This window comes from Panthera tigris, chromosome E2 (genome assembly GCF_018350195.1).
Source record: "Panthera tigris isolate Pti1 chromosome E2, P.tigris_Pti1_mat1.1, whole genome shotgun sequence".
Lineage (NCBI taxonomy): Eukaryota > Metazoa > Chordata > Mammalia > Carnivora > Felidae > Panthera > Panthera tigris.
This window is the reverse complement of record NC_056674.1, coordinates 17,389,337-17,408,823: the sequence shown is the minus strand read 5'-3', so window position 1 is coordinate 17,408,823 and position 19,487 is coordinate 17,389,337. Positions and strand designations below refer to the sequence as shown.

The following is a 19,487-nucleotide window of genomic DNA, read 5'->3' as shown; positions in this document are numbered from 1 at the left end:
TGTGGGGTTTGAGACCGCCCATCATAAGACAGTGCTGTTACCTAATGTGATGGAAGAAGCTTTTAATGCTCTGACTGGTACGAGTTCGGTTGTGTAATGGCATAGAGCTTCATTTCTTCAGTTCTGGGTTTAACGTCGGGACTGAGGGGTCTTTTGAAGACCTTTTTGAGAGTATATCTGCGCTTGTGAAGACTGCGATGCCTGTATTAACCTGAGTCGCCCTTGGACTAAAGCATGGTCTCAGTTGCCTTCGTCAGGGCACCGCCTCCCTCCCCCCCTCCCCCAACGTCCAGTGCCTAGCTTCCTGCTTAACACAGTGGGGTATCAGTAAAGTGAGTGTTGCCCATCTAGGGGCCAATTTTAGGTTCTAACCTTTTTTAGGATCTGTATTCCTGGGTTCCCTGCTGCTTCTTTTTTTTTTTTTTTTTTTCTCTTGCTTTACAGCCATGGACCCCAGCTGCAGAGAAATGGTCACCAAAGGGAGTCCGATATTTGAGTGGTAGTATAAAGTTACATGCAAGCAAAAAAGCACAAACCAGTTTTTGGAATGAAATTTTAGAATTGGAAGAGTCCTTTAGGCAGAGTTTGGAGAGCCTAGGAGTGCCATTCCTTCCTTAGAGGATCTCCCTTGAGAGCTGGGGTCAAGTTCCATGTTTCAGAACCACATCATTCCCAAAGCTGTCTCCCCAGGAAACTTGCTGTGAACTTGGAAAGTTTTCAGCCCTGGTATCAGTGACCCTGGCTTTTCCCTTTGATACTAAAAAGGATTAGCAGTACTCCCCATCTCCCTTTTACTTCTGTCCAGTATGTGTGTGACAGATGGTGAGAGATTGTGTGGTGTTGAAGAATTTCTTCCAATTTAGCTAGTCAGTGCTCCAAGAAAGGTCTGGTGTCTTAATGATTCCTACCCTTCCCATGCCCCTTCCCTTTCCCTACAGTGCTGTTCACTGAGAGAAGAGCTCTGAATAAAGGAAAACATTACTGGGCATATCTGAAACCAAGCTTAAGGTCAGGGATTTTGTTCTCCTTGTTCTCTTTGTTTTTCAGAAAAGGGAGTAATTGTTCTGAAATGGTTAGGTTACTAGTAGGCAGGGCCTTTTGATGGACTTTGACAAAAAGCCTGTGGTGGAAGTGACATTGTAAGATTTGTGAGACAAAACCTTAGGAGGTCCGCTCTTTTCCTCTTCCTGCCCTGAGGCCAGCTTTTACTGAAGGTTATGACTAGCTTGCTTGAAGATAGAAGATCACCTGGAGACAGAGACCCAGCTGACAGCAACAGCTACCAGATATTTCAGAGACCATCTTGGACCATCCAGCCCCCACCAAACCACTGGCTGCTATTAGATGAGTGGAATCAGTAGACCCACTCAGCCAAACCAAGCCCAAATTGCCAACCCCAGAATAATGAGCTAATGAATGTTTTTTAAGCCACAAACTTTTGGAATGGTTACATAGCAACAGATAACTGAAACAGTTGTTTAACTTTTTTGACTTTTTTTTGTATCACTCAATATTGGTATAATTGTATTTGTTAATCTGTTTTGTAAAGTGATTTCTCTACTGATGTTATATCTTGAAATTTTTCTATATCCTTAATTACTTCCTACAGCTTTGGATTTATCTTAATATTCTTTTACATGGATATTTTGTAATTTATTTAACTATTAACTTTGCTGAGCAGCTTCTTCTTACTGTCCAGCTCCCATGTCTTCACCAACTTTGCATTCCCTTCTAGAACCTTATCAGGACATGAGTTCCAGTCATTTTAGGGGTATGTAGACCCAGGAATGTGGAATTGACTTCTGCTGAGTGGAGTATAGATAACTCACCCCACTCTGAAGAATTTGTTCAAGGGTGTGATAAAGGATCTATATGTATTTATTTAATCAACTGGGTCTCCTGGATTATGGTATCTCTTTTCCCTTTTCCAATTCAAAGTCTGCATCCTAGAGCCATCTTTCTTCACTGTGACTCTTTAGGGTACTTAGCTAATTTTCTGAAGGACTGATTTAAGATTCCTGGAAGTAGAAACGGGCATCTCTGCTGTGTTTTCTAAATTGTCATCATCCTGATCCTTCAGATTACTTTCTCAACTTCCTTTTCTGCCTAATGATCAAGGGAATGGTCTGAATTTCTACACAGCCACATCAGGCCTAAGTTCCATTTCTTCTATGTGCAGGGTTTAATATTAATTAATTTCCAAGGCAGATGTCATTTCCTTGTTGGAGCAATGACTGGTGGAGGGACTGGCAGGCAATAGTAGATCTGAGCCTAGGTGAGGGGCAACCAGGAAGAGGAATCCAATGTGTAATAAAATCTTAGTTTCAAGGTTTAGGATCTTTAAGGTAGTAGTTGAGTTATTCATCCGAAAGGCTTCACATCTATGAAGAAACTTCAGGCCACCCTAAGCCAGAATTTAAACCACTACTGCACTACACTCCATGTTTCATATACATCTCCTATTATTTCTTCTGCTCTCAAAGAGGGAGGGATTAGCTCTATTATTTTTTCTGATTGTTAGTCAGAAATTTAGAAAATACAGAAAAGCTCAAAATAATGCTCATTTAGAAACAGCTTATTTGAACATTTTATTCTAAATCATTTCATATTTCTCTGTGAATTAACACATGGATATAGGCACATAGGATTTGTTCATTCAGAACAGAATCATACTATAATACTGTTTTGTAATCTGCCTTCTTCACCTGACAAAATACAGTGAACAGTTTTTCATGTCATCAAATTACAATCTATCATAATGTTTTGACTACATTGTCTGGATATACTATGTAACCATTTCCCTATTGAAGGATATTTAGCTGCTTTCCCCAATATTGCATAGTGTTTCACTGCACACTCCTTTTTGTGCACACATATAATTATATCTTTTGAACAGAGTCTTAAATATTGTTGAGAATGAGGCTTTCACAGTTAAAACTGACTTACATCATCTTCATCAATTGCCCTGCTTAAATTTTCACCAACATACCATAAGAGTGTCTCTTTTACTATAATATAAGGCATCATCAGTCTTTTAAATCTACCAATTTAGAACAAGTTGTATTTGTTTAAATGAATTACTTGTGCTAGGGTTTCATTTAATATAATAAAATCTGGGCTTCTGGGGCAAAAACCAGAATTGAAAGAGAACTGGTTTTGTAGTTAGAGAAATGTGGATTCAAAACATAGATCTGCCATTTACTGAGCATGTATGATTTATTTTCCTTATTTTAAATGTTTATTTTGGGGGAGAGAGAGAGAGTGTGTGTGTGTGGGAGGGTGTGTGCACGCATGCACACAAATGGGGGAGGGGCAGAAAGAGATGGAGAGAGAGAGAATCCTAAGCAGGCTCCACACACAGTGCTGAGTCGTGGGGCTCGATCCCACGACTGTGAGATCATGACCTGGGCCGAAATCAAGAGTCGGACACAACTGACTGAACAATCCAGGGGCAACCTCCATTCTCTTGTTGATGGGGTATTTGTTTCTAGTTTTGGGCTATTATGAGTAAAGCTGCTATGAACATTCTTGTGTCAGTCTTTTGGTGTGCATATGAAATTAGCTCTGTTTGTATTATGTACTCAAAAAATAGAATTGCTAGGTTAGAAAGCACACATATGTTTAGCTTTAATAAATATTGCAAAATAGTGTTTGAAAGTGAATGTTCCAGTTTATACTCCCACATGCAGTGTATGAGCATTCCAGTTGCCCCACCCAATCAGCATTATTATTGTGTCTTTTGAATTTTAGCAATTCTAATAGGTGTGTAGTGGTACATTTGTATTTAATTTGCATTTCTCTTGTGACCAATGATGCTGCAAACGTAAATTCCAATGGATAATAGAATAATTTCATTATCCACAGAGCTGGGAATGAACAAAGTTGAAATAAATGAAGTTTCACAATAAAAAGTAAGTGCAGAGCTTATCATACAACCCAGCAACTGCACTCTTGGCCATTTATCCCAGAGAAATGAAAACATACGTTTATACAAACACCTATATGTGAATGTTCATAGCAGCTTTATTTGTAATAATCAAAAACTGGAAATAACCCAGATATCTTTTAACAGGTAAATGGTTAAACAAACTAGGGTATATCTCTACCATGGCAAAACACTGGCAATAAAAAGGAATGAACCACTGAAACACACAATTTGGATGGTTCTCAAGGGAATCATGCAGAGTGAAAAAGAACCAATCTCATAAAGTTCTAATCTGTATGAATCCATTTATATAACATTCTTAAAATGCAAAAAGATAGAGATGGAGAACAGGTTAGAGGATGGCAGGGATTGGGTGGAGAGGAGGTGGCTATGACTATAAAAGGGTAGCACAAGGGATCCTTGGGATAGAACTGTTCTGAATAGTGATGGTAGTGGTTGTCACATGACTCTACACAAATGATAAAATCACACAGAACTAAATATACACAGAGATACACAGTGCATGTAAAACTGGCAAAGAATGTGAATAAGTTCTGTGGATTGTATCAATATCGAGATCTTGGTCATGATATTGCACTATAGTTCTACAAGAAATTGTCACTGAGGGAAACTGGGTGAAGGTTATATGGGATCTCTATATTCTTACAACTGCATGTAAATCTACAATGATCTCAAAATAAAAAATTAAAATATAAGCACATAGCTCGGACAAGTTTCCTGGTTTGCCATTTGGAAAAAAATAAAATTCTATCCATACCTTACATCATACCACAAGAATAAATTCCAAACAGAGTAGGAATGTAAACATCCTAGAAGAAAGCATCACAAATAAAGGCCTAATATTCCTGTACTAGTTTGCTAGGACTACCATAATAGAAGACCACCAATTGGTATGGTTTAAACGACAGCAACTAATTTTCTCACAGGTCTGGAAGTGTGAGATCAAGGTGTTGGCAAGTTGACTTTCTCCTGAGATCTCTTCTCCTTGGCTTGCAGATGGCTGCCTTCTGTGTCCTTAGATGGTCTTTGTATGTATGCATCCCTGGTGTGTCTCTCTTTATACCCTAATCTCCTAATAAGGACACCGGTTAGATTGGATTAGGGTCTACCCTAACAGCCTCATTTTAACTTAACTAACTCTTTAAAGGCCCTATCTCCGAATAAAATCACATTCTAAAGTATGGTGCAAGGGATTAGGGCCTCAACATTATGAGTTGGGGTGTGGGAGGGACATAATTCAGTTCATAAGAATTCCTAATATTTAAAAAAACCTCTTCATTTCAAAATATATACAAATATTGAATCATTATGTTATACATCTGAAACTAATGTTATATGTCAATTATACCTCAATTTAAAAAAACTCTTAAAATTTAGGGAAATACCAAAAATATTGACAGAAAAAAATGGCTAAAAGGAACAAACAATTCACACACAATAAAATGCGAAATAAAACTTAAATGTATGAAAAGAGAAATTCAAATTAAAATGAAACTGGGACCATTTTCCACCTTATCAGAATGGCAAAATTTAAAAGGATAACAACATATTCTATTAGTAAGACAGGGTATAATGGGCTGGATGGTGACTTCCAAAAAAGGTATGTCCATGTCCGAATCTCTGAAACTTATGAATGTTACTTTATTTGAAAATTAATTAATAATTAAATTAGTTATAATTAAGGATCTTGAGATGAAGAGTTTATCTTGGATTGTCTAGGTCAACCCAAAATCCAATGACAAGTGCTCTTGTAAGAGTGAGGCAAAGAAAGATTTGACAGGAAGAGGTGGCAATGTGACCATGGAGGCGGAAATTGGAGTGATGGGGCCACAGGTCAAGGAATACCTATAGCCATTAGAACCTGGAAGAAGCAAAAAATAGGTTCTTCCCTAGAGTCTTTAGATGAAGTCTGGCTTGGATGACTTCTTGATTTTGGATTTCCAGCCCCAGAACTGTAAGAGAATAATTACCTATTGTTTTAATCCACCCAGTTTGTGATGATTTGTTACAGCAGTCATAGAAAACAAATACACAGGGGATTAGGCAGTGTCATATATTGCTGGTACAGTGGGGCATATAATAGTATGCTTAAAAACTATCTACATTAGGAGCACCTGGGTAGCTCAGTCCATTGAGCATCTGACTCTTGATTTCAGCTCATGTCATGGTCCCAGGGTCATGGGATTGAGCCCTGTGTTGGGCTCCACACTGAGCATGGAGCCTGCTTAGGATTCTCTTTTCTCTCTCCCTCTGCCCCTCTCCCTGGCTCCCACTCTCTTTTTCTCTCTAAAATAAAAATAAATAAAATAAATTTTAAAAAGGAGAAAAATACATTAAAAACAAAAATAAAACAAAACTATCTACATTTGACCCTGAACAACACAGGGATTACAGATGTGTATTGTCTGTGCAGTTGAAAATCCACGTATAACTTTTGACTTCCCCAAAATGTATAGCCTACTGTTAACCAGAATCCTTACTAATAAAATAGCTATTGCCTATAAGTGGACCTGTACAGTTCAAACCTATGCTGATCAAGTATATATTTACCTGACATCCAATATTAGGAATTTACCCTGAAGATACACTTCCATCTTTTTTTTTTTAAGTTTATTTACTTATTTTGAGAGAGAAAGAGAGAGAGTGAGAGTGTGTGTGTGTGAGAGCAGGGGAGGGGTAGAAAGAGAATCTCAAGCAGGCTCAGTGCTCTCAGCTCAGAGACCGACTCAGGGTTTGATCCCACAAACTGCAAGATCATTACCTAAGCCGAAAATCAAGAGCCGGACACCTAACTGACTGAGCCACCCAGGCACCCCTACACTTCCATCTTTAAAAAATACAGCCATTACAGGGCACCTGGGTGGCTCGGTTGGTTAAGCATCTGACTCTTGATTTCAGCTCAAGTCATGATTTCATGGTTCGTGAGATGGAGACCCAAGTCAGTCTCTGTGCTGATAGCGCAGAACATGCTTCAAATTCTCTCTCTCCCCCTCTCTCTCTGCCCCTTCCCTACTCTCTCTCTCTCTCAAAATAAATAAACTTAAAAAAAAAGCCATCTGGGTCATTAGCGTATTGCAAAACTCTAAAAGTTAGTTTAGAATTTCCTGGTTATCAATAAAACTATATTTCCCCCATGGTCAATTAAAAAAAAATACAGCCATTACAATGGATGCTATAGACCTTTACTTGTTGGCATGGAAAAATGTTCACTTGTGTTAGGTAAGGAAGAATAGCAACACGTAGCCAATTCTACTTTTGAAAAGAAAGTCTGTGTATACAAGGAGGGTAAAGAGATTTACAATATAATGTTCACAGTGGGCTATTGTTATTTTAGGATTCCCTGTTTTCTGAATTTCACTTTTTAAAGTTTATTTATTTTTGAGAGAGGGAGAGTGAAAGAGTACATGAGTGAGCCGGGGAGGCGCAGAGAGAGAGGAGGACAGAGGATCTGAAGCAGGCTCTGCACTGACAGCAGAGAGCCCAACAAGGGATTTGAACTCATGAACCATGAGATCATGACCTGAGCCAAAGTTGGATGCTTAACCAACTGAGCCACCCAGGTGCCCCATGTTTTCTGAATTTTAATGCTCTGTATGTATTTCTTTTATAATTACAAAGTCTATAAAGCTAATCCTCAGAGAATTATAGAAGTAGCTACAGACACAATCAGAATTGGAATGATGGTGTGTGTCTTTGGGAATTTAGGCTAAAGAAAGTTTCTCGAACATCCTAAAGATCTAGCTCTTCACACCAGCTGGGCTTTTACCTGTAATGGCTTCCCTCTTCCTGGAGCCTGTTTACTCACTGCTTGCTCTACCATTCAGGGCTGTCTCCTTTCCTCTAATAAGGAAATCACATCTGGCTTAGAGATATAAAATCCTATAGGATTTTGAAATGGGACTTAGGTCTGCTGTGGTGATGCCAATCGGGGAAGAATAAGAGGGCCAGAGGAAGATCAAGTCACGTTAGGTGTCAAGAAAATGAAGCCTCAGTAATTACAAAATGCAGTTGTTTGTTTCCAATTGTACAAATGCCAAATCAGTTCTTCAAAGGCACTCCAGAGATTCATATTGAAAGAATATACTTCCAGTAGGCAGATTATAAATAATGAGCCAAAATTTTCTTAATGGGAAAAAACAGGCTCCAACATCCCATCCTTGTAGTTACATCCTTCTGAACATCACTCTTCACCAGGGAGAACTTGATGGATATCTTTGGACGTGATAATCCTGCAAATGACAAAAACATTCCAATTCCATAAATTCTAGCGCCATATGATCCTGGAAGAAAGGGGAAGGTGGTCCAGACATGGGAGCTAGGCAGGAATTTCTCTGGTATGGTTCAGTTTTGTCAGTCCAGCAAGAATATACAAATTTAATAAATTCCAAAACTTCCTCATAATAAGGTATTTAAGTAGCCATTAGATATTCAATCATACAATAACCAAAAAATATAGAAAAATTCAAAACACACTGACAGTGGCTAAATCAGGTTACTATACAACATATACAACTATCCCATTTACTAAAAAAAGGTACATATATGTCATTATGGATAGAATGCCAGACATCAGTGATAGAAAGAAAAATATCTGGGGCACCTGGGTGGCTCAGTCAGTTAAGCATCCGACTTCAGCTCAGGTCATGATCTCATGGTTCATGAGTTCGAGCCCTGCGTTGGGCTCTGTGCTGACAGCTCGGAGCCTGGAGCCTGCTTCAGATTCTGTGTCTCCCTCTCTCTCTGCCCCTTCCCCACTCATGCTCTGTCTGTCTCTCTCTCTCTTTCAAAAATAAATAAACATTAAAAAAAGTTTAAAAAAAAAGAAAGAAAGATATCTGGATTTATACCTCTAAATGTTAACATTGTTGATTTCCAGTCTGTGATACTTATATTTTAAGTATATTTCCATAAACTTATATAAATTTAAATTTAAGTATATTTCCTATTTTCTTTACAAGAACTAAGAATGTCTTGATTTTAGAATGTATGGTCTAAGAAATTTTATTAGATTGAAGTTCCTCAAAAATAGGTGAAAAACAGTCTCTGTTATAGGTCTTTATGTTAGATTTATAGCTCAGCATATTCTTTTAATTTTTTTTTAACGTTTATTTTTCTGAAAGGGAGACAGAGTGCAGGTGGGAGAGAGGCAGAGAGAGAAGGAAGACACAGAATCCAAAGCAGGCTCCAGGCTCTGAGCTGTCAGCATAAAGCCCAACGTGGGGCTGGAAATCACGAACCATGAAATCATGACCTGAGCCAAAGTTGGCCACTTACCGGACTGAGCTACCCAGGTGCCCCTATAGCTCAGCGTATTCTAAATATACTTGGCTATGAATGATTCCTGTTATGTTCCCTTCTAACAGTTTCTAAGCATACTTATGGGTGTTCTGCCTAAAGAGCTAAGAGGCTCAAACCTTGGTCTAGTCGCTTTACATCTTTTTGATGGAAGGATTTATCTCACTTCTGAACTATTAGCCATAATGCCCTGCAACCAGTGAGAGAATCACCTTGTTCCATTAGTTTCCCTTTGGATCTAACATCAAGAGAATCAAAACTGTAAGGCATAAACTTGACTAGGGAAAATTCACACTCAGAATTCCTGTGAAGTCACAATAATTTGGGATTCGGACATGTAGCTACAGTTAGAATTCTTTCTTGTCAACTCCCATGGTTGATCATCGGTACTTCTCCAGAGGTGTTTGTCATGCTCAGCCTTTGACCTACTTTTATTTCCCCTGTTGGATTATGAACAACATAAAGGAAGCAATTATATCTTATTCATTTGTGTTTCTTCCAAGTACATAGGCACAATTTTTGCATACTGCAGGCATGTCCAGTGTCTTACACAGAAATCCCACTTCTAGGATACTTTGTCTTGGGAAAAATTAAAAATGAACAAATAAATATTACAAGGATGTTCACTGAAGAATTCCTGATAATAATTAGACAAAAAAAGGTTCAGAATAAACAATGTGTAAATAAGATATGATAGACCACATTATAATCATTATAATTTTGGCTTCAATTTAATTGTCAAAGAGGGATACTCATCAGGAATGGCTTAGTGAAAGAGAGCAGAAAGTATAGAGTTGGAAAATAGTAGAATCTGTTAGTTAAATAAAAACTGAGTGTGGGGTGCCTGGGTGACTCCGTTGGTTAAGTGTCTGACTCTTGATTTCGGCTCAGGTCATGATCTCATGGTTTCATGAGATCCAGCCCCATGTCAGGCTCTGTGCTGACAGCAAGAAGTCTGCTTGGGATTCTTTCTCTCCCCATCTCTTTGCCCCTTCCCTGCTTATGCACACTATCTCTCAATATAACATTAAAAAAGAAGATTGAGGGCTTGGGAACTCAAATTCTGGTTTAATCTCTCAGGAACTCTGCGACATTTCAAATTTATTTCAGTCCTTGATGCCTCACTTGCTTAAGCAGTTAACTGGGAATGGTAACACCTCCCTCACAGCGTTCTCATGAGGATTAAATTAGACAATGCATGTACTTAGAATAGTGTATGAAGAATTCTCCAGAGAAAAAGAACCAACAGGGTATGTGTGTGTGTGTGTGTGTGTGTGTGTGCGCGCGCGTGCGTGTGTACTGAGAGAGAGAGAGAGAAGAGGTTAAGAAAGAGGTTTTAAGGGGGCGCTTGGGTGGCTCAGTCGGTTAAGTGTATGACTTAGGCTCAGGTCACAATCTCAGAGTTCATGAGTTCAAGCCCTGCGTCGGGCTCTGTGCTGACGGCTCAGAGCCTGGAGCGTGCTTCAGATTCTGTGTCTCTCTCCCTCTCTGCTCCTCTCCAACTCATGCTCCGTCTCTCTCTCTCTCTCTCTCAAAAAAAAAAAAAAATAATAATAAATAAATAAATAAACATTAAAAAAAAAGAAAGATTTTAAGGAATTGGCTCATGAGATTATGGAAGCTTAAGTCCAAAATCTGCAGGTCATGTCAGCAGATTGAACACCCAGGGAACAGTTGTAGTTTGAGTCAAAAAGCTTTCTGCTGGCAGAGTCCCTTTCTGCTCTGAGAGAAGTCAGTCTTTAGTCTATTTAAGGCCTTCAACTGATTGGATGAGGTCCACCCACATTCTGGAGGGCAATCTGCTCTACTCAAAGTCCATTGATTTAAATGTTAATCTCATCTAATCAACACCTTCCCCGAAACATCCAGAATATTTGACCAAATATCTGGGCATCATGGCCTAGCCAAGTTACATAAAATTAGCCACCAAAAGTCCACCCCTTGTCAACTTGGCACCTATATGTATTTTCCTAAACATACTTAATATCTGAATAAAAACAATAACAAGGTCATACTTCCATCTACATGATACAACTATCCTGCATACAACCAAAAAACACACTAATCCTTCTCCTAGATGAGGGTGCAGTCTTGCATGATGTTTACTTTTCTCCCTTATATCCCATTGCTTAAATATTATGATGTCAAGTTAATAATACTTAAATACTATAAGATCAAAACATCTTATAGTACATGATAAAGGGATAAAAAAGGAACAAAGATATTTCTATACATACATACATACAAACACAGAAAAATAAGGAAGAAAAACTCACGAAAATTATAGTCCTAGTTTCTGAAACTGGTCACATGGTTGTAGTGGGCATTTAAAACTACCTTCCTCCACCACCCATTGCATATTCCCTTTGCCCTCAGCAAGCACCTCAGCTGGTCATAGTTCTTTACTTGGTAGAGTGACCCAAACATTTATACTTGGAGTCTGGCCCATGAGTAATCCTGCCTTTATAGTTTGTAGTTTGCCATCCACTTGAAACATAGGACATGGTAATATTAAGAGATGTCCCAAAGTGGGGTGCCTGGCTGGCCCAGTTGGAAGAGCGTGTGACTTTTCACCTCAGGGTTGTGAGTTCAAGCCCCACATTGGGTGTAGCAATTACTTAAATAAATAGATAGATAGATAGATAGATAGATAGATAGATAGATACATTTAAAAAAGAGAGAGGGGGTTCCTGGGTGGCTTAGTCAGTTAAGCATCGGACTTCAGCTCAGGTCATGATCTCATGGTTCGTGGGCTCAAGCCCTGCGTCAGGCTCATGTGCTGACAGCGAGGATCCTGGAACCTGCTTTGGATTCTGTGTCTCCCTCTTTCTCTGACCCTCCCCTGCTAGCACTCTGTCTCTCTCAAAAATAAACTTAAAAAAAATAATAAATAATAAAAAATGAGAGAGAGATGCCCAAAAGGATCTCCTGTAATTTAGACATACTCTTCCTCATCTCCCTTGTGGAGCAGCAGTCCAACCACCCCTTGGTAGTCAAGATCATTCACCCCAACCAGCACACTTACTTCCTTCTTTGCCTTTTGATTCAGAGGGATGAGAAACCCAAAGTGGCTGGGTAGCAGTCTTAAATGGAACCATTGTATCTCCTGGTGAAAGCATTCCTCCTTTTGGAACTAAGTCCTCTAGGCAGCAGAGTACAGGTTGTGGGGAGGGAAGCAAAGATTTTGCTGTTGGGTTACTAGGGGTAATAGTGAGTGGTGTCACTCCCATTTCTACCCCTTGATTCCTGGCCTTGTGAATCTTGGCTGTGGGAGAAACAGTACCAGATATTGCATGCTGATACCAGAGCATATACAGCCTTCTGCAGAACCATGCCCCTGTCAGATACTGCCATCTAGCTGGCATTGTAACCGAGTCTTCAAAATATCATTCCATTGTTCTGTCAAGCCAGCAGCTTCAGAATGGTGGGGAACTTGGTAAGACCAGTGAATTCCATGAGGATGGGCCCACTGCGGCACTTCAATTACTATGGCATGAGTTCCTTGATCAGAAGCAATGCTGTGTAGAATACCATGATAATGGATAAGGCATTTTGTAAGTCCATCGATAGTTTTGGCAGAAGCATTATGTGTGGTAAAGGCAAATCTGTATCCAGAGTGTCTTTTCCAATAAGAAAAAATTGCTGCCATTTCCATGATGGAAACATCCAATGTAATCAACCTGCCATCAAAGAACGGCGCCAAATTGAGGATTCAGTGTTGGTCTCTGCTGCTGGCTGACTGAGCATTCAGCAGTGGCTATAACTAGGCTGGCCTTAGTGACTGGAAACCCATGTTGCTGAACCATGCATAATCACCACTTTGTTCAAGAGCTCATTGGATGATGACAGGGATGGCTGAGGAAAGAAACTGTGTCCACAGACTGGGTCATCCTATCCACTTTATTAAAATCCTCTGCTGAGCATTTAGCATGGGACACAAATAGCTTCACTTTTACCCTTCAGAGAGGTCTGTCCATCTTTCTGAGATTTCCTTGGCATGTTCCCTTAGCATTTTCCAATCATGTTCCCTTCCTACCATCCAGCCAAACCACTGACCACAGCCCGTGAATTGCTATGTAATTGCACATCTGGCCATTTCTTCTTCCAAGCAAAAAAATAAAATAAAAATAAAGATAACAACAAGGTGCACTGCTCAAAGCTCTGCCCAATAGGAGGATTACTTGTGCCTTCAGGGCACCCTTGGCCTAATCACTTATACATCACTTTATGGGAGTGCTGCTATGTACACCTAACTTAATGGCTTGTTGGGTCAGACTACACCCAGTTCATGATGGGCAGCTCAGGTCATGTGGTAACTTGGTGGCCAAGGGTTTAGTGTTTAATCTCTAAGGCCCAGTAGCAGGCCAAAATTTGTTTCTCAGAAGGAGAGTAGTTAACTACAAAGAACGGCAGTGCTTTGCTTCAAAATTCTAAGGGCCTGTGCTGTGACCCACCTTTGGGTCCTGCCAAAGGCTCTAGACAGCATCACTATCTGCCTCTGATACCTCAAACACCATTGGATCTACTAGTCCTTATGGCCCAAGTGGCAAAGTGCTTGCACAACAATTTGGACCCGTTGCAGAGTCACAGAGGCTTCTCTTGTTCTGGACCTTACTCAAAATCTGCAGCTTTTCATGTCAATTGATAAGTGGGCCAAAGTAACACACCCAAATGAGGAATATGTTGCTCCAAAATCCAAAGGTTCACGAGGCTTTGTGACTCTTTCTTACTTGTAGGAGGAGCCAGAATACAATGACTTATCCTTCACTTTATTTTTGAGAAGAGAGAGCGCATGCACAAGCACATGGGTGGAGGAGCAGAGAGAGAGGGAAACAGAGAATTCCAATAGCTGTCAACCCAGAGCCTCATGAACCGTGAAATCCTGACCTGAGCCAAAATCAAGAGTCAGAGGGTTAACTAACTGAGCCACCCAGGCTCCCCTATCCTTCACTTTAAAAGGGATATCATTGGGGGGTGGGAGGGAGGGGAGGGTGGGTGATGGGTATTGAGGAGGGCACCTTTTGGGATGAGCACCAAAAGGTGCTCAAAATGGAAACCAATTTGACAATAAATTTCATATATTGAAAAAATAAATAAATAAAATAAAAAAAAATAAAAGGCATATCATGACATGTCCCACACCACTTGATCCCTAGAAATGTCACTGAGGTTGTAGAATGCTTCTAAATTCTTGTTGGATTTATTTCCCAACCCCGACATACAGATGTCTTATCAGTAAATCTAGAGTGGTTGCCAATTCTTGCTCACTAGGTCCTATAGGCATAATGTCATCAAATGTAATTGATCAGTGTAACACCTTGTGTAAGGAAAAGATAATTAAGATCCCTGTGAACTAAATTATCATCCCTGTAAACTAAATTATAGGGCTGGAGAGCTGATGTACTGCTGAGGTAGGACATTGAAGATATATTGCTTGTTCTTGCCAACTGAAAACAGCTGCTTCTGGTAGTCTTTATTAACAGGGATGGGGGGGGGGGATTGTTAGTAATTGCATAGCAGGTACCAGGGGATGCGTTAATTTGCTCAAGCAATGAAACCACATCTGCCAGAATAGCTGCAATTGGAGTTACCACCTGATTAAGCTTATGATAATCCACAGTCATTCTCCAAGATCCCTCCTCTGCAGAGGCCAAATAGGCAAGTTGAATGGCGATACGGTGGGAATCACCACCCCTGCATCTTTAAAGTTCTTAATGGTGGCACTAATCTCTGCAATCCCTCCAAGCATGTAATATTTCTTTTGGTTTATTATTATTTTTTTTAGTAATTTCTACTTGTCCTTTCCCATTATATTAGCCCTCACTCAACAGGCCAGAGAGACAGTTGCTGAGTATACCTATTCCAATTATCCATTACAGAATTGGGGGAAAAACACACGATGGGTTCATGGGTTCAGACACCCATTGGGTCTGCTATGAGATGGACCTTAGCTAAAACTCCATCACTCACCTGACCTCTATAAGCCCCTACTCTGATTGGTAGACCAATGAGGTTTGGGGTCTCCTGGAATTTGTGTCAGCTCAAAACCAGTGTCCAGGGTCTGATTATTTCCTTTTCCTTACTATCCAATCACCTGGTAAAGGCTGTGGGTTCCTTTGGGAAGGCATGGGGGAAAGTTATCAGCATACATTTCTAGCAGTATGACAAGGGTTTTTCATTCAAGGGGTTCTGTATCTGTATATGCAAGGGTCAAGTCTGAGAATTGACTGAAGGGCCATAACTGCTTTTATGCTTTTGTTCACTTCACCTAGAACTCTCACTTATACAGATTAAGAACTTAGTAGACTTCCCACCTATTTCACTTCCACCAAAGAATACCAACCATACTCCCAGTTACTCTATAACAGAGATTAAAAAAAAAAAAATCTTTCATGATCATTTTGCATTCATCACAATAAATTACTTCACATTTTTAAAACTTATTTTACTTTTTTAATTAAAAAATTTTATGTTTATTTTTGAGAGAGAGTGCAAGCAGGGGAGGGGCAGAGAGAGAAGGAGACGCAGAAGCAGGTTCCAGGCTCTGTGCTGTCACGGGGCTCAAACTCACCAACCATGATATCATGACCTGAGCAGAAGTCAGATGTTTAACTGACTGAGCCACTCAGGTGCCCCTTAAAATTTATTTTAGAGAGAGCGAGCGTGGGGGAGAGGAGCAGAGAGAGACAGAGGGAGAATCTTAAGCAGGCTCCACGCTCGGCACAGAGCCCCATCAGGTTGCAATCCCATGACCCTGGGATCATGACCTGTGCCGAAATCAAGAGTCCGAGGCTCAAGCCACTGAGTCACCCAGGTGCCTCAAATTATTTCATATTTTTAAAATCATGTTTTAAGTTATAGTTAGGTTTTTTTAAATTTCCCTTGGAAATTTAATTTTCAAGTTAAAACCAATGCTCCAGGAAACTTAATTATCATTATCTTTCTAGAGATAAGTAAAGAGGGTTAGAGTAGGTATCACCACATACTCAATTTCACACACTCCAGAATACTGCAATGTCTCATATAGTTACTACATTCAGATAATAACCACTCCATCTTCCATCCAGATTTCTAACTTGCATAAGTTGTATCAAAACACACAAAAACAAATTAAACAAATCCCTCACATGAGTCACACTCAGTTAAGGCTCACATATATCAACCTCAAAGTTATAACGTTGTAATCACCTGCCCTTTCACTGTCATACAATTCATCCGAGACTTGGGTACAGTAACACATCACTTTCACATACTTTGTATATTTCACTCAACACCTTGAACAATATCAAGTGCAAACCATCTCATACACGTAACCAAGAATCAGACTCAGAAACAATCACTTGTCACAGATACATTTCCTCACATCACAATTTGAGATGGGGTTTCTGGACTTTCAACAAGGTTAGAAATCTTTAGATCTGTCCCTTCTGGCAGGTAATCTGTACTAGCTTCTACCCCTCTCAGTCAATTCTGGTATCTCACACACACTTAGACGTCACACGTCGCTTCATGCCTCTCCCACGCATATATGCAAGGCTCAGTACGCGCTCGCCCCGGCCCTCTGGGTCCCCCGGGTCTCGGGCAGGTCCAGCTTCCTTCCTTCTCGCGACACTCACTACAGCCAACCGCTCCTGCTAGTATGGTAGACTCAACACAAACAGCCTCCCACAGAATGTTACAAGGTCACTGCTCGGATAGCCTCGTCGCCCGCAAGCGGGCGTAATCAATCATACTGTCTCAAATGGCCCCTCACGCATAAGCCACGTCATATTACACCACCTCATAATCACTGAACGTGGCCGTGTTCACCGCGTGAACTCACACGGGTCTACAGCACGACCGCTATTTCAAACGGCCTCAAAAACGTTTCACAAACGAGTTTCCTCGCGTATATGACAACTCAGTCGGTGTAACGTACAGCCTCTTCTTCTTGTGCCGACTCACCCTCGGGCACTCGCACCTTCCGACTCAGACAACGTATCTCGCACCGTCACCTTACAGATGAAAGCCGGATCCTTCCGCACCGCTACCTTACAGACGAAAGCCGGATCCCTCCGCACCAGACAACAACAATCCTCTCAAACCACAGCACGTGCGCGTCCACGTTGAGGGAGTAGGGACAGCCACGGTGCCAGGCCTGAAATCCGCCCTCAGAGGAATCCGAGGTCCAGAATTCAGACCCCAAATTCGGGTCTGAGCCTTGGAAACGGGGAGGTTGTGACAGCACTCGAGGCCCGAACGAAGCTGCGCAGGTGCATCCCGAAGCCTGGAAGATTTACCTGGTTCAGTTCCGGGGGGTTTTCCCTTTCGGACTACGTTTCCCAGAAGACACTGTGGTCCAACGCTACTTCCGGTGGGAAAGTCGGCCGCCGAGGTCGGTGAGGCAGTGGTGTGTGCCGGGCGAGGCGTCCGGCCTCGCCTGGAATGCGAATCAGAATTTGGACTAGAACCTTTCCTGAGGATGCTGAAGGTAAGGAATCCTGGAGCTCGAGGGCTTGGTAAGAGGAGTGTCTGGAGTGTTAGGCCTCTTAAGTGTGGGAGCTGCCCTAGGGTGGATAGGTTGGGTTGTTGTGAGTGTGTGAAGGAAACTATAGAGTTTAAGTGTATAAGTAAATTTGGCTGTTTGTTGTGACAGCGACTGGATTCGGGATCGTGCTTTTGTGACAGTGTAATTGTCTGCACGACCATTTGTGTGAATGGGGTTTGTATGTGATTGTGACTGTGATTGCGGGTGGTTATTTGTGTAAGCCCCATATACTTGCATAAAAGAGAAAAGCACAGTTCCACAAATCAGTACACCCAGGCTCACCTAATCAGTCAGTTAAGGAGACATTCCAGTAGTCACTTGTAGATTCATACAACACAAGGCAAAATCACATTATCCAACCCACGTTTATCATCACACATCCTTGGACAAAGCCACAAGTATGGTAAAACAAAACAAAACAACCCCTCCCCAACCACAAACCGCCCTCATACCCACTTAGCCCTTATCCCCAACAATTATCTGAAGAACTCATACACATCACCAAGTATCATAGAAATATAGTTACCATGGCCACAGACAATGTCTACTCCACATCACCTCAAGGTCACACAATTTTTAAGCTTCAAGAAAGGCTTGGTTGGGGGCTCAGGCAGCAGAGTATGCAACTCTTGATCTCTGGGTTGTCAGTTCCAGCCCCACGTTGGGTGTGGAGATTATTTGGGAAAGGCCTGGTGTCTCCTAGTTCTTCTCCACTCTCTACCTCACTACTTCTGCCATTCACCTTAAAAACACCTAGAGTAGGAGGAAAGAATGGCACTATTGCACATCCAAAATCAGTGTCTAAGATTATTTATTATGTACTGTTTCTTATCTGAAATGTTCATATTAACTTAAAAATTTTTTTATTATATTACTTCATTTAAACTAAAGTTGTCTGTAATTCTTCAACCACTCTGAACACCTTATTACAAATGCTTTCACCTTCCTTACATGCATACATATATGCATATATATATTTGTGCATATATGTATGTATTTTCCCGCCAAAGATTAGACTACAATACACATTGTTTTGTAATTCTTTATTATAGGATATTTAGGTTTTTTTGTCTGTACTCAGGAATAAATTTCAGAAGATTTTCCAGGATGCTTCCAGGTGTGATTTTTTTTTTTTAAGAGGTTTATTTTTTTTAAGTTTATTTTGAGAGAGTGGGTGGGGGGGAGGTGGGGGAGAGAAAGAATCTCAAGCAGGCTCCTCACAGGCAGCAGGGAACCCAGTGCAGGGCTGGAGCTCATGAACCCATGATATCATGACCTGAGCTGAAACCAAGAGTGGGACGCTTAACTGACTAAGCCACTCAGGTGCCCCCAGGTGTGATTTTTTAATTTCACCAGTACTTCAAACTGAAGTCTCAAGTATTTATTTTGTTCTGGAAATTTTTGTTCTATTTATTTTTTCTTTTCCATCTGTGTACCATCAGTCTCTATTTTTGAAATTCTTGTGAGACATTTGTTGGAACATTAAAAAAATTTTTTTTTAATATTTATTTTTGAGAGAGAGAGTGTGAGTGGAGGAAGGGCAAAGAGAGAGGGAGACCCAGAATCTGAAGCAGGCTCCAGGCTCTGAGCTGTCAGCACATAGCCCGACGTGGGGCTCGAACTCACAAACTGTGAGATCATGACCTGAGCCAAAGTTGGGCGCTTAACTGACTGAGCCACCCAGGCACCCCTCGTTGGATCGTTTAGATCCAAGTGATC

The 19,487-nt window shown here is 40.8% G+C and overlaps 1 protein-coding gene and 1 long non-coding RNA gene across 4 annotated transcripts in view; one reads left to right on the top strand and one right to left on the bottom strand.

The window, feature by feature from the left end:
- Window positions 1-7,941: 7,941 nt before the first annotated feature.
- LOC122234080 lies at window positions 7,942-17,607 on the bottom strand. Its single transcript, XR_006211806.1, has 2 exons — window positions 17,521-17,607; window positions 7,942-8,175 (listed from the first exon to the last, which is right to left on the bottom strand). It is a non-coding gene; the product is annotated as an uncharacterized LOC122234080 (long non-coding RNA).
- A 15-nt stretch (window positions 17,608-17,622) lies between these two features.
- Window positions 17,623-19,487, top strand: part of LOC102971855 (zinc finger protein 461) — a 31,819-nt gene continuing 29,954 nt past the window's right edge. For 2 of the 3 annotated variants that reach the window (XM_007096826.3, XM_007096828.3), the window contains exon 1: window positions 17,623-17,711. Coding sequence is in view for 1 of the 3 variants with exons in the window: in XM_042969007.1 (XP_042824941.1) it covers window positions 17,703-17,711 (9 nt within the window). In the remaining 2 variants the exon portion in view is untranslated. The remainder of the gene's footprint in view (window positions 17,712-19,487) is intronic. The other variant, XM_042969007.1, reaches the window with a different exon arrangement.